Source organism: Stigmatopora nigra, chromosome 3 (genome assembly GCF_051989575.1).
Source record: "Stigmatopora nigra isolate UIUO_SnigA chromosome 3, RoL_Snig_1.1, whole genome shotgun sequence".
Classification (NCBI taxonomy): domain Eukaryota; kingdom Metazoa; phylum Chordata; class Actinopteri; order Syngnathiformes; family Syngnathidae; genus Stigmatopora; species Stigmatopora nigra.
Genome location: NC_135510.1, coordinates 5,047,895 through 5,063,225, shown reverse-complemented (window position 1 = coordinate 5,063,225; position 15,331 = coordinate 5,047,895). Strand labels below are relative to the sequence as shown.

At 37.7% G+C, this 15,331-nt stretch overlaps 2 protein-coding genes across 6 annotated transcripts in view; both read right to left on the bottom strand.

The window, feature by feature from the left end:
• Window positions 1-16: 16 nt before the first annotated feature.
• Window positions 17-12,923, bottom strand: LOC144193843 (guanine nucleotide-binding protein subunit beta-5b-like). 2 transcript variants are annotated; one of them, XM_077712420.1, is made up of 14 exons: window positions 12,804-12,923; window positions 11,991-12,134; window positions 10,976-11,087; window positions 10,017-10,153; window positions 9,898-9,939; window positions 9,710-9,786; window positions 9,473-9,605; window positions 7,189-7,332; window positions 7,007-7,098; window positions 6,254-6,302; window positions 5,597-5,693; window positions 5,353-5,519; window positions 1,815-1,925; window positions 17-604 (listed from the first exon to the last, which is right to left on the bottom strand). In XM_077712420.1, exons 2-14 carry the CDS (start codon window positions 12,114-12,116, stop codon window positions 488-490), a joined length of 1,404 nt encoding a protein of 467 aa, XP_077568546.1. In that variant the 5' UTR covers window positions 12,117-12,134; window positions 12,804-12,923; the 3' UTR covers window positions 17-487. The 2 variants fall into 2 exon arrangements, with proteins under 2 accessions (XP_077568546.1, XP_077568545.1); XM_077712419.1 differs by lacking the exons at window positions 17-604; window positions 1,815-1,925 and adding an exon at window positions 5,009-5,201.
• Window positions 12,924-14,235: 1,312 nt separating this feature from the next.
• myo5aa (myosin VAa) overlaps window positions 14,236-15,331 on the bottom strand; it is a 38,353-nt gene continuing 37,257 nt past the window's right edge. For all 4 annotated transcript variants that reach the window (XM_077712415.1, XM_077712418.1, XM_077712417.1 and 1 more), the window contains one exon: window positions 14,236-14,965. In XM_077712415.1, the coding sequence (XP_077568541.1) occupies window positions 14,813-14,965 (153 nt within the window). In that variant the 3' untranslated portion in view covers window positions 14,236-14,812. The remainder of the gene's footprint in view (window positions 14,966-15,331) is intronic.

The following is a 15,331-nucleotide window of genomic DNA, read 5'->3' as shown; positions in this document are numbered from 1 at the left end:
AAATCATAAACACAAATTGAGTTGACTTTTTATTAGAAAAACAGTGACAAATACAAGCAAATCAAGGTAAAAAATAGCTTGTAGTTGAGAAAAGTCATTGGTCCTTGGCATTTAAAAAAATAAACAAATAAACCAAGCCCAAGAAAACATTTAAAAGTGAACATTTCAAAAACAAATAGCACCGTTGAAAACTGGCCACACCAGCTCTGCTGATTGAGCCAAACACTTAAAAGAATCAAAAACCCTTTCAAAATCAAACAGGCCAAAAGGGTTCCATATGATATAAATATAATATATTAATTTCCACGTCACAGCAAAAGCAGGCGGTCGCCTTGACGTGTTTGAAGAAGGCATCCGGATGGGTTTCGTACAATCGCGTGGAACTGACAAAAAAGACCAGCGCCATTGCGTGAAAACATTCAGCCGTCTGGCTCCAGTTGACCTTGGCGAGGAGATGACTGAAAATGGACGGATGGGACGGCGCCGGTTAGCGGCCCAGCAAGAAAGTAAGTCCGGCCAAACCGACGCCGGCCACGGCCAACAACGCCGTCTTAATGGACACGTCCTGACTGGACCATCTGCCGCACCACTTGCAGAAACCCTCCTGTGAAAAATCAGAAAAAAAGAGCAACTTTAGATGTGGAACTGCTTCGAAAATACACATGTAAATAAACAACTTGGAATTTCTTAAAATGCTCTGGGGTGACATCTAGTGGTAAATAAAGGAATATCATCAATTCAATGCAAAAAAATTCGAACAATTTACTTTCACTTAAACGATCGAGATTAATTTACAAATTAATTTACGAAAGCATTGAGGAAATAGATACAAGTGAAAAAAGTACATAAAATATATCAATATAAAAACTAGTTAAAATTACTGCTATGCTTTTATGAAAAAAAAATGCTTTTTATGATTATAGATTTTTTATTTTAAAAGTATATTTTCTGAAATGAATGACCATATTTATTATTTATATTGATTTTTAATTTTACATGTATATTTTCTGGAATTAATTACCATATTTCTTATTTATTGATTTTTTTCCAGTTGTATTTTTACAATTTAACTTTCTATATTAGCCTTATATTATCAAAACAATGTTATTGGGTTCCCACAATTCCAGCTATAACAAAAATGCAATACTATTTCAACCTTTTACTTCAATACACATTTAAGATGAAGAAGTCTCTTAAAGAAAAACCTTGTTTCAATGGGAAACAATAAACAAAAGGAAAATCTTCCCCTTTTTTCTGAAAAAAATACCGCTGCACTAGATAGATAACAACTTAAAAAGGTGGCGCCGAAAACCGATCCAGGTAAAATGAACACAAAGCCTTAGGCACCTGCTGGCTGGCGTATGCGCAGCTGCTACGGCTACGGCTGCTGCTTTTGTTTCCAAACAAGCCCACCACAACTTTAGCTTTACTACTTAGCGACAACGCTCACAAACGGCCGCTTTTACTCAAGTCCATGTGGCAGTTGAGGCAGCTGCTGGCAACTCCACACAGGGCCTCTGTGCACGTTCCATTCACAAAAGCAGACAACCCAGTCTGCCTGTAAAAAGTCTATTTATGTGCCTTTGCTATTCAATTACAGCCAATTTTAACACTAGCTAAAAATAACAATCATAATCAAAACGGATTATTAAAATGACAAAATATGCTGAGCCCATACAATTTTTACCCGTTTATAATATATTTTTAATCTTTTTACCCACCAAATCTTGCCAAAAAAACTATGTATTGACATATAAGTCACAATGGACCACAATGGTATCATTAGTCAAGTAAAAAAAGATGGCAAAACTTACCCAGCCATTGTTCTCCATCATCCACTCCTTTCTTTCCTCCCCGAGAAAGTCAGCGATGGCCTCGGCTAACTTCCTGCACGTTTGCGGCCACGCGTCGAGGTCCAGCCCCGTCTTAGTGTTCTCGGCAGAGGTTTCTTGGAGCATCCTGGCCAGCACGCCAGTGAAGGCAAAGAGCGTAACCACCCTTCCCCAGTTTAAGAGTCCGTCGCTAACCAGTTCCAGCATCACCCTCCGGAAAGAAGAGGTGAGGTCTGGTCCACAGCTCCCGACAAAGGATTGAGCGAGGCTACGAAAAGCCGCCTCGTTGATGGATTCCGTGTGCCGACCCACGCGCCTCATGGTGGCAGCCGCCAGGCTAGGAGGTGGTGGGGTCGTGCCGGGCTCCATCGTGCAACACATGCCAATGTAGTCCTCGGCCAGAGCCAGGCTCTCTTTCCACAGACTGCAAGGTGACATTTTCTGTGGACACAAACAGTCAATGAGTTTTTTTTCAAATATAAACCTTTTTGGATACATTTACTAATAAAACAAAGGCAGGATAATATATTATACTTGATATTTTCAAGAACATCTATTCAAATCTTTAGTGTAACTCATTCAATGCTAAGCCCAGGTTAAAGACTATGTGCTGTGGTATTTAGCAAAAGAGGGAAATTGATATTATAAACCTATATTAAGAGCTTTAAACGTTTGATCCATTTCAACTGACAGGAATTGGATTGGATAACTTTATCCTTTATGACAGTAGCAAGAAAATGCATAGTTATAACAACAAAGCAAAAATAAAAGCACAAAGCAAATCAAAGTCAAGGGGGTCATTAACAGCAAAAACCAGAGCAAAAAAACAAAAAAACGAGTGGGCTGTTAACTTTCCTGCAAATGCCATTTAAAAAAGCTAAAAGATGTCTAATGCAATCAAAAAGTTCAGTTATGTGAGGTCACGTGAGAGGATTTTTTTGAATGAAATTACCACAACAACGACGCAGCAAAATTACATTTACACAAAAACTGCATATTTCAACATGCCACATTGTGCAATCATATATTGTGTTTCTTCACGTGCATTCGTTACAATCTGAATTGTTACGATGTCGATGTACGTTAAAACGGACGGAAGTGTAAAACTCAGTCGTAAAGGGGGCAATATCTTCGTACTACATCAAAACCTCGATAAAACAATAAAAAGATCCCTACCTCCTTTTAAAACATTTTAACGTTCCCTGGAGTCGCCACATTAAGAAAAAAAAAACATAGTATCTTGAACGTCTCATGAAAGGGATCTTTAAACGCTTCAACCGGGTAATAATTGTGACCTAAATACGAGCCGTTGGAAACCGTTAGCACCCCAATAAAACCTCCGGTAAGAACCCCCAAATGCAACTGTTTGGACCCGTTAAAGACGAGATTGATGCCGGTGAACTTGAGGGTTTCCTCGCCGGTTAGCCAGCGGGCTACTTGGCCACCGATGTGTTACCAGAGCAATGGAGGAACACACAAAGGAGCCCTATTCTCAACACCGGCTTTTCAAAACTCTACCAAAGGGAACCACAACGGTACTTTCTAGACATATTCAAGCCGAAAATCGTACTAAACACCAGAGGAAATTGAGCATCGTTAACAATGAAATTTCTATCAAAAAGAAGAAAAGTACTCACCCTGTCAGCGATGAATCGACTGGTGAGCAGCGAAAAAGAAGACCAGTGCAGGCGGAAGGAGACAAGCGATGCTTTGGCTAGGACCGATGCACAGTGAATGTGTAACTCCGCCCATACAGGTTATATAGAATGCGAACATGAAAGAGGTCGACAAATCCCCCGCCCCCACCTACTACGTCACGTTCAACCATCACAGAGATCAAAGACGTCAAAGACATAAAAGATTGTTTCCGTTGATTGGCCTATCCCAAATCAAACGGATGAAAGGTCGAAAATATCCAACGAAATTGAAAGTTTGGCTTCAGTTATTTTGCTTGCATTTTTCAAATATATTTAATATATTTTTATTAACCTTTTAACATGGCAAGTGACTTTTTTATTATTAAAAAATCGAGAGACATGACATTTTGTGTCCAAATAATTCCAATTCAGTTAGACCTGGATAAAATATGGATAATTTAAAATGAGAATTGCAGTTTTTTTGTTGTTGTTGAAACAATTTTAAAAAAAAATCAAGAAAATATTAACTGTTTTCCACCCAATTTTGAGTCTTTCTGTTTTTAATTCAATATTAAACGTTTGAGAAGTATTACATTTTACTATCAGCTAATTTCCTGCCCTAAACTGATATGCACCTTGATTTTTTTTTTTTAAATTGGAAAGCCTGGCTGTGATTGCCAAGGTTTAGTGCCAATTTTGATACCAGACTATATTATGAATTAAATTAAACCACAACACATCACTTCTTATTTTTAGGCAGACATTTGGACAAAGTTTCACTTCAACAAAGTATTCATTAACCTTTAAAATTTAAGGAGACATACACATCAAATCATTAGAATGAATCAATGTGGTTGTGTGAAGCAATATTGATGTGATCAACTATTGAGAGCTTATTGTGTGGCTGATAACATCAGATGTCCCATTTTTTATTCTACAAGTCATGACAAATTCTACGTGCAAATAAGATCAAAGAGGATCGCTAATAAAAAAGCCTCTCTTCTATTTCAGGGCCAAAACCAAGTACATTGACAACAATTCCAAACAGTGCATACAGTGGCACGCTTCACTAGCAAACAAGGGGAAGTGAGAACTAAACACATGCTTATCCCGCACTCAAATAAATGGCATTAAGTTACTTTCAACTGCCGTTTTTTTTCTCTTCCCACTCAGTGATTTCCCTCATTTGTTTACGAGGTACTTTCCCATTTGATCGTTTCAGAAAGATGCAAAAACAGATCAATGGGATCTTCCAAAAGCGTATTTTAAAGGTTATCAAACTGAAAAACAAGCCATCAATGACGTAAAGACCTTTAAATTTATGTCGTCATCAGCACTCGACATCCCAAAGGGATTAATATTAGGCCACGTGGACCTAGTCAAAACAAACTAATTATTACTTAATAAAATACATAATTCCTCCTATTAAAATACGATCTCAATCATCGCCATTGATAGAAATAGACGTTCAAACCAGGGAGGATGGCAGTCACATGACAAAATATACATACTACTGTACACAAACCCCAAACAAAGTCATCTGTTTATTCACTTTTCATTTTAATCTGACATTATGCACTTATTACAAAAAAAGCTACATCCGACATGAACTTGCCTTTGACATTTTCATGTCATTTGAGGTTTAAGTTGATTTCCCTCCTTATCTTCATCAAGATGAAGCTTGTTTGAAATGCTAATGTTGACTAGCTCAATGAAGATTTTAGGCCCAAATCTGCATTAGAAAAAAAATCTCAAAGTTAATAAGCACGGCTAACTTATAGAACAGACAACACAAAATAAATGGCCATGTGAAATATGGTGCACAAAGTCATTATAAGCCCTATTTTGGGTTTCTGTGTGTGTGTGATTGCGAGTAGGCTTACCCGCAAGGTGGTGTCCCAAGAAGCGGAGCAGAGCGCCGTTCCGTCTGGCGACAAACGCACTCTGCTGACGCGGTTCTCATGACCGTACATTGTGGAAATGCGGTTGCCTTTCAGCACGTCCCACACGTTTATGGTATAGTCATTGTAGCCTGCGAAGATTAGGCGACCTTTGTGGAAGGAAACGGCACGTTATAACAATGCTTCTTTGGAGAAGAAGGGAAACAATGCTTTTGGTTTGTTTTACCGCTCATGGAAAAGTCCACGCTAGATGCTCCAAAAATGATGCTGTCTTTCTCGTAGACTGCCACTTGGCGGTCAGCGCGTAGATCGTAGAAGCGACACTGAAACAACCATCAACATCATATGATTTATTCTATTTTTTTTACCTGCATAGAGGACTCCATTAACTGAATTTAATGGTTCATATACCAGGTCCCAGTCAAAATGGACTGGACAGCCAGCGCCATCAATGGAACTCAAATATGAGCATTCATCAATTGGATGTCTAGTGGCATCAATGCCATGTAATGAGTTAAATACTATAGACAGGTTAATAAATAACACAAATTAATAAAAACAAATTGTAATGACGAATACAATTTAGAGCACAGGTGTCAAAGTGCCGGCCCTGGGGCCAAATCTGGCCCGCCGCATAATTTTGTGCGGCCCGAGAAAGTAAATCATGGGTTTCTATTTTAGGATCAAATGCAAATGATAGATGTACATTATATTTCCTGATTTTCCCCTTTTTAAAATCAATCATTGCAATTTTTCAATCAATTTTTATGTATTTTTAGTTCAAAAAGCATTTAGTGTCTTTCTGTTTATGCTTATTTAATTGATCTATGTTACATTAATATTTTGTAATTGGGTAGGTTTACTTAAAAATGTTGTGACTAACCGTGGCATCGTCAGAGGCAGACGCAAAGGCATCTCCGCTAGGGTAGTACCTGAAAATACACAATACATATTTTTGAGAGTAAAACAGAGTATTATTATTCTTTTGCTTTCAATGATACCACATTGTGGCGACACCAGAAGGATGTGGATTTGTTTTACCGGTACAATGACAATTTAAAAAAAAAAAAGGGGAACATACCTTTATACTTATAATAAGAACCGAGCACTATCTACAGGATCAAGCAGGGAAACTTCTTTTAAGAGTTAAATGATTATTTTTAAGCGCTGAGATTTTTCTGACTGAAAATATACAATACAAACAGGAGTATTTATTGATTCAAATAAGTGTAATGTTTTGCAATAGTTGAATTTGAAAACTGACATCAAGACTATTGGTAAAATAATCTGGCAGTTGTTTAGTGGCTTGTTATAAAATAAGAAATGAAAATTGAATTAAGAAACCAAACCATGAAAAAAAAGTGACTAAATTATATATTTTGAAAAATTTGGGCCAAAAAAAAAACATTCATATTCTTTTATTCTGACATACTATTTTTTAACTTTTTGTTATTATTAAACCTGCATAGTGATACATATATAGTATAGTTATAGTTACAATATAGTAATACATAAAGTATTCATACACAAATTCAAAGTAGTTCTGCCACAAGAACAAAGTTTCAGTATAGCAAACAGCCCTAAAAAAAAATCATGCTAAGATAAGAAAAAAATGTTTTATATCAGCCGCACTCACTTGACACAGTTGATGTCAGACTGGTGGTCCTCAAACGACTGTATATTCTGACCAGAGCGCATGTCCCACACATTGGACTTCTTATCACAGCCCTGAAAAGACACCAAAAAAGAGTCGACATCACGATCAATTAAAAAAAAAAGAATATATACATATACTTTAATTGGTGTTTTCTCACTCACCCCAGTGACAAAAGTGTTGCCAGTCTCGGAGGGTGCCAGATCCAGCGACAAAATGTCTGCCGTGTGACCATGAAAGCTCTGCAGCATCTGTCCGCTCTCCACGTCCCACAGAGCGCAGGTTCCATCACCACTGCTAGTCAGCAACTAGACAAGATATCACTTCATTAAGATCATTTGTTGCGGACTATTCACTTAAAAACTGCATTGGTTGTCCCTGACTGTATTCAACGTCCAATCCATTTGAAAAGGGAGGATGGCAGTCAATGAACGTTCTTTGCTACCACGCTCCCACTTTAAATGGATCACTGAAATTTACAGCAGATGATTGAAGGTTTTTATTGAGGTAATACCGGTGTTGGGAAAATTAGTGTAAGACTAGAAAGGAATGACATTAAAGAGAGGGAAAAAAAATATTAGTCAGCTCGGTGCAGCCAGGTGAGTCAATGGAAATCTAGCAGTGATGTTATTCAATTGATTATTTAAGAAAAATGAGTCTGCCTTCATTTGTTGTAGGTAGAGGGAATCCGACAGTTTATTTGAATTTTTTTAGATTTCGTCTTTGGCCCTTTCTTCCAAATAATAGTATGTTGGGATGCGCGACCGGACGTTTGGTCACTGGTCTTTTGGTCGCCAGGCAAATGGTGACAGAGAGTTTACTGTTGAAACCAGCTCTCAAAATTTTATTCATGGGAGAGAGTTTCATATCTAAGAGAGAGAGAGAGTTTCATATCTAAGAGAGAGAGTTTCATATCTAAGAGAGAGAGAGTTTAATATCCAAGTACATTTGACCGACGACCAAAAGGGACCAAAAGAGCATCGACCAAAAGCCCAGCGACCAAACGTCCGACCACCGTTGGGATGGACAGATAATTTAGTTTGCCTCTGTTCAAAACTGTCATTGAACCACGGCTTCAAATGTATAGATGTCCTACTCTATTAGAAAACACCCAGAAGCAAATTAATTCCTGACATCCATAAACAACATCAAGACATTGTGGCTACACTTGTTCCTAATCACATTTAACTTTCCAAATACACGGATCGGACAAACACGACCAATGTTCGAGAGCTACAGGGCAACTCCTTGCAGATCCACGGTCACTTCACCATTTCCATCGATGCAACACTTTCTGTACAATTGTCACCGAGCCACAATTATTGACACAGCCGCCCTCATCAAACGCCACAAAAGAAATATGGAAGACGTCACGCGTGTAACTGAAAATGAATAGCTTCTTTCTGAGCCCTGTGCCCCCGAGCTCCACTTGGTACAAAGACTGTCCTCATGTGCCTCGGTCTTGCACCCTCAAGCGAGCGTGTTCCACTCTGTCTTAGATAAAAGCCACTCAAGTTCTAAAAATACTGAAAGAGAGCTAATAACCCCCTTTTGTCTTCTATCGCTCCTCCTTTCCACTTGTTTTTTTGCCCCACTTGGGCACGCTCTTTATCACTAGTGAACACCCATGTGTCATCAATGAAAGCACACCCTCGCTATTAATAGCTAGCATTGCGCTAGTATCGAAGCTAGCATCAGAAAGGGCGCTGATATGGCTTTAAAATCCTAGCCAACTAAGAAAAAAAGTGGTTCTAAGTGTAAATATTGATACATATATTTTGAAATCAGGCCATTTTTTTTTTATTAAGTGTTGTTGCTCATTCATGACCGAGACAATGCTTTAAATTGTGGATAAAACTACATGTTAAATACTAAAACCAGGCAAGGTCTGAACTTTTATGAACACAAACATTTATAAAGATGTTAGCAAGAATAAAACTTTGATTGAGAAAACATTTTGGCCTATGAGAACATTACAAGCCTCAAGAATAAGAAAAATAATAATAAATCATACGAAAGACAAAAGTTGTTAAACAGTGCCTGACCAAGCAACGATATAATCTATTTTACATTCAAATAGGCAGTAGTTAAGTATTATTTCTTTCCTCCAAAAAAACATGATAGTCTTCCCCTGATTATCGCAAATTCAGATTTTTTCTGCTATGAATTATTGTAAAAGTTCATAAAAACTTGCTACAAAAACTAAGCATAAAATATTAGTAGTTTTTTTTAGTAGTGTGAAAATCCACACTGAAACTAGCAAGCGGAAGACACTTAAAAAATGTAATTATAATAGGTTTGGCCCTAGTTTGCGATTTTTCCAATTATCGTAACAATGTCTGGTCTACATTAACCGCGCTATTTGAGGGATTACTGTGTCAATGCAACACTATTAATAACAAAATGAGTTCTTCCGTTGGATTTAAATGAATCCCATTTCCCCTTCACCTGCATATCCGAGTTGGTGAAGGTGCATGCTGAAAGGTAGTTGGTATGCATAGCCACCACTTTCTTCTTGGTCACCGGGTTCTCACTTGGGTCCAGAGTTAGCGGGAAGACACAGCATTTGTTGTCCAGTCCTCTGCCAGGAACATAAAATACGAGAAAAAAAAAACAAATTCTGACATTTAAAAATTGCTGGAAATAATGGAACATTATGTAATGAAATTCTTTGAAGATACACACCCGCACGCTACTGCACAACCCGAAGGAGCGTATGCACACGCCATCACCCACGTGCACGGCAGGCCGAAGACATGCTCCTGGCGGAGAAAAAAAAAACAGAAACCAAAAATTAAATGATTTTACAGAGATTTAGCATAGCAGGAGAAGATTTTTTTTGCCATTTGCCAGGTTTTCAGAGTTCCACTTACCTTATTAAGAGTGAATGCATCCCACACAATGACTCTACCATCCTAGACGACAATGATATATTGTTGTTAAGACACCCAGAGAAGTCAAATCAAGTATTTTTTGTTGTTGGTGGATATACCTGGGAGGAGCTAACCATACGCCGCTTGTCTTTGCACCAGTCCATGCACAAAACTTTGTTAGTGTGACCCTTGAGGACACGTCTGGTCTGGATGGACAGAGACGACACCACCTCCACCTTCTCTGCCACTTTGCTCACTATACCAAAGTATAGGACAATTTGTTATGCACAGCCAAGGACAGTGAAAATTAGGAAAACGTCGGCGGGCCGGAATAAAAAGCCAGCGGGCCAGATGTGGCCCGCGGGCCGTAGTTTGCCCATGGTTTGTTAAGCACATTTCCACTCATAAAATGTATGTATGAATAAAAGGTAAGACACACCCAAAGAAAATAGGACACTTTGCTAACCATTTTTTGGTATTATTATTCAATGCTATTCATTAGACATTTTCTACTTACAAATATCTATTTTTATTTTGCAGGCCAGTGAAAACATTTCATAAATACACTTAATACTTTTGTAATTTATCAACTAATTCATTCAGTTTTCCTATTCTTTTTCATTTTACTTATTTTAAAAAAAAATATGGTAAGCCTTTATAGCTCAAGTGATTAATTGTTTTATTCATTTCCATGCAACTATATTTTTAATAATTAAAAAAAATGTAGGTCCTGATAGTGTTTATTCTTTGGGGTGAAAGAGGCACTCAATTTGAACTTTTTGTTTTAGAACATGTAAAAAAAACAAAAAAAACAAAACTAGTTTGGGCCTTTAACAAACATTCTAAAGTTGTTTTATAATTTCACAATAATTAACTGATTGCCTGTCATCGACAACAAGGAGGACTTTTGCAATGTATTTGTTTATAAATCGATTAAACTCCATCACAGAAAGTGTATAGATATAGATCTTTTTTTTCTTTTTCTTGAAAGAAACAACAGTTTAATGGTCAATCTGTTGCCCAGGTTAATTAAAGTCAGCCTTGATATGTTGAAATGTTTGTGGTGGATGTGACTTACACTCGACGTCGCTGAGCTTCTTCCTCTCTTCGTCCAATTTCTTCTTCAAATTGTCACTTTCCCTCTTGAGTGAGGCCAAACTTTCCCCCGCTTGGAGCCCCTGACACGCCATCTTCGCACACACGCAGCCAAACACACACACGCAAAAAACAAGTCAAACCAATTAATATTGGCGAGGCAGGCCGAACCGAACCGAGCCGAACACGACCGCCGAGTGCAAGAGCCACACGTGCGTTATTTCCGGTGGTCAAGCCCCGCCCCCACCTGTGCGCCCCGCCCACCACCATCAAGCCATTGACAGGAATAGACGTCTAATCCATTTTGACCTGAATAGTTAATTTGGCAATATCATTATGACTTATTATGAATTATGATCTCACATGATAAGGTCAAAACTAGTTTTGGTACAAATATCTTTGATATTTAATAATTGTGCCAAATGGTAAAATACCTCATTTCAATTGCCGGATGAGCAAATTGAATGTTAATTAAAGGAATAGAAGTTCATATCAAATTCCTTTTTTTGGGTATTATTTGGTTGTTCATTTTTAGTCTTTTATAATAGTAGTAATATTTACAAACATTTTGAGAAGTATTTTAGAGCATAAATGAATATATTTGTGAAAAAGAAAAGAGTTAAATACGCTAACATGATTCTTTTCAAAGTAGCAAAATATATATTTTTTAATGAATGGATTAAAAAAAACTGGATCAAAAGCCCTAACTATTCCATTTTTTATAGATCTAAACCTTTTTTATATATTTTGAGATTTTACAAAATGATTTTTGAACTAAAAACAGAAAAATGGATTAAAAAATTACAATTATTGATTTAAAAGTGGGAAACCAGGAATTTTAATATACATCTATACTTTCCCGGGCCACACAAAATGATGGGGCGGACCATATTTGGCCCCTGGGCCGCCACTTTGACACATGTGGTCAAGGCCCTTTTATCCAATCCACTTGAAGCCCAAATATCGTCCAATAGTGAAACAAAACAGGCTCATGTTACCTTCTCCACGCAAAATGCGCAGTAGTTGATGGGCTCCGTTTTAATGTAGATGTTCATGAGGGGGCTGGCCTTGTCGCAGCTCTCGCAGGGGCCAAAGGTGACGGCCACGAAGGTCTGGTCACACATGACTGCGTTTGGGACTGCCTGCGATGGAAAAAGCCACGAATGACAACTTTTCAGATTTGTCTTGGACCGCCGTCTGCGCGTTAACTTGGATAAGTGGCTGCTAATCTAGTCTAGGTTGATCCGTCTAAAAGAGCCGCGATGCTATTCTTGGAGCAGCGTACACACCAAGAAAATAAAGATTTTTAACTTTTAAATAGAATATAAAACAAGGAGAGTTAAAAAAAAATAATTATGACAGAAAATGACATGCAGATGCTGTAAAGATATTCTATTTTATGATGTTTTTCACTGTAAGGATTTGAAAAAATATTAGCATTTAGCAAAAACAATATAAAATAGCAATATTTTTCTGCATTTGAATTCTTTGAATTTTATAAATTTAACTATAGTTTAAGCAAAAAACTATATAAAAAGCCAAATTCTCACGCGAAAATAAAGACATTTAACACAAATTAGCATTGCAGATAATGAAAATGCAATTAAAAATAAATGTATACATGTTTTATAACTAATAAAACAAAACTATAAAGCTATGACTACATACAAATTCCGTAAAATAAAAAAAATCCTTCAGGACACAATGCATAACTTTCCATAAACATTCACAATTGTAAATGCACTGGTACAAAAAACACAACACAATAGGAATACAGATATAGAATTATTGAATAAAAGCATCATTCTTACCTGAGCAAAGCTAGTTTTGTATGTGTGTACTTCAGGTAGCTATTTATTTCTTCTGTGACACTTTCCACTGAAGTGGATTGCCTTCAAACGCTAATCTTCTTATCGGAAAAGTGGTCAAGCTTGTGAGGGATTCTCCTTTACTGTCACTTCAGTCTTCAGACAAAAAGGCACTGAACTTATTTATCATTGTGACGATAGGAATATCGACATTTCCTCCAGGCAACATGTCAGTTGCTTGAATTCTTTTATTCATTTTTCTCATCATACTTTTACAGATTTGACATTTTATTCCAAGTTTGTTAACAGTGAACACATCCACTAAATCACAGCTACCAGGAACTACAAATGGTCCAGTTTTATCAAATGAAAGGAGGCCTATTTTATGTCATTTCCCATTTTTGTCAGGGGTTAAAGATGGTAATGAGGGTCCTGTCAAGGTCTTATTTATACCGGTTTTCTTTGCAGGGTTTTAGAAATATGTTTTACTGTGTGGGAAAACAAAAAAAAAGGAGTTTACACTTAAGGAAACAGGTTTGACAAAAAAAAGCAATTCCATTGTGCCACACAAGGCTTTCTGATAGAACAAAGTATTTGTGAAAATGGCAACATGAGGAAAAATGACATTTATACTGCAATAAACATATTTACAACTTTTTCTAGGTAGAATGAGGATATGTGTGATAAAAAAAGCAAACAAAAAATATAGCCTGAGACCAGTTGGAACTGAAAAAAAAGTGTATTATAATATAACCAAAAAGCAAAACAAAAAACGTGGCCCTAATAATTAGTATACTATGAGTACTTCCATTTTTCCTCACATTCAAGCTGTTTTCCTTCCCTCAGTAACCTTTACAAAACCTATTAACAATATTATTTTTCTTGTTCTATTAGTTAGTTTGATTAGTTAGCTGGAATACATAAAAATGATGCCATAACATAAATAACCTAAAAGAGTGAAAAGTGATAAAAAGTGCTAAAGGAGTAAAAAAAAAAATCCATCGTACCTTAGGGCGGAGCTAGACTCACTGCTGTCTCTTGATTGGCTAATCGAGAGTCATCACTGTAACTGTATATAATTCTCGATATGCAAAAAAACAAAAACAAAAAAACAGAAGTTAGTTCTTTAAGCGCCCAAAGTCGCAAAAGCCACCACATTTGAAGCCCTCACTGGTTAAAAGTCAGCCATGTTGCATGTGGCAAATGTACAACTTTGGTGCTTCAAAAGCAAAGCTGCAAAAGACTGCTAAAATAAATAGGATTGAAATAAGGTTCAAATGAAATGACTAGGTTAATAATGATGGGCCACCGTACCAAATGTCTTTTTTGGACAAAATAACGCTAAAAAATAACGTCCTTTTGTCTAGAATCCTTTCGAAGCATATAGATCAACGTAGGTCCCGCCAGACACGCCAAAACGTAAAAGCCAGACATATTGTTTTTTTTTTGGTCATACAAATGGCGTACATTTCGAAAGGCAGAGATGACACGAAGCCGAGGCACTGAAAAAAAATAACCTCACCAAGCTGCTCGGTCGGTAACAAGAAAAATACGATGAATAAATGACGCCAGATTAGCGTCCTAGAAACCTGTGCTACATACACTTAATCCGGTGAGCTGGACGGCGACTGGACGGCGACTGGACGGTCCTAGCGCGCAACTAAACTAAACGCCTTTTGGCAAAGCGGCAGGAGAATGCAATAAATACACGTATTGTTCATATTTATAGATATTTGTTTAAATGTGCATAAATTACGCGGCGAGAAGCCCGTCGTCGTCTCGACTCGAGCGACAATGACAAATGACAGATCTTTGCCGGACTACGAATTCGCCGGCTGCCTTCGATGGCGATGGCACGGAAACGTAGGCGTTTTTTTTTTTTGACTCCGTTCTTCCGGATGCGAAATACGCCGAGGAAATGATGTCACGGACGTGAATAAAACAGCACGTGGAGCATGCACGTTTGTGCTCACGGTGCAAGACGGTGAGATGGACGACGTGGCGTTCCTGGCTTAGACGCGGGTGATGAAGGCCAGGTTGAGCGAGCTGGGGATCTGAATGCTCTCCAAAGCCAGGGAAGATGGGTTGAATGGGAAGGTGACCGGGTAGATCATTTTGGTGTCCATCAGAAGGTGTAAACTCTCACAGCGGTCCCGCAAACGTGTCTAGAAAAAGTAGAGACGATAATCACAACTAGGCTGAAGCTATGGGTTTTTAAGTACAGCAGTACTTCTACTTACAAATACTTTTGCATAAGGATATTCAAGTTAAGAGAAGCGTTGATGGGAAAAATGTTGATGAAATGTCAAACAAAATCAAGTGTAAATACACTTCCTGTATTTCATTTTGATTGGAGTTGCTCCCAACACCTGACAGGCCTCCCATTGGCTGTCTCCCAACACCTTGCTGGCCAATGGGAGCATTGACTAGTACAGAGAACTTTGCATGTCAATGTTCCCTCTAATTTTCATATAAAACATGCTGTAAAACACGAAAAACATAAAAGTGGACAGAGCTACTGCCATTGGCTA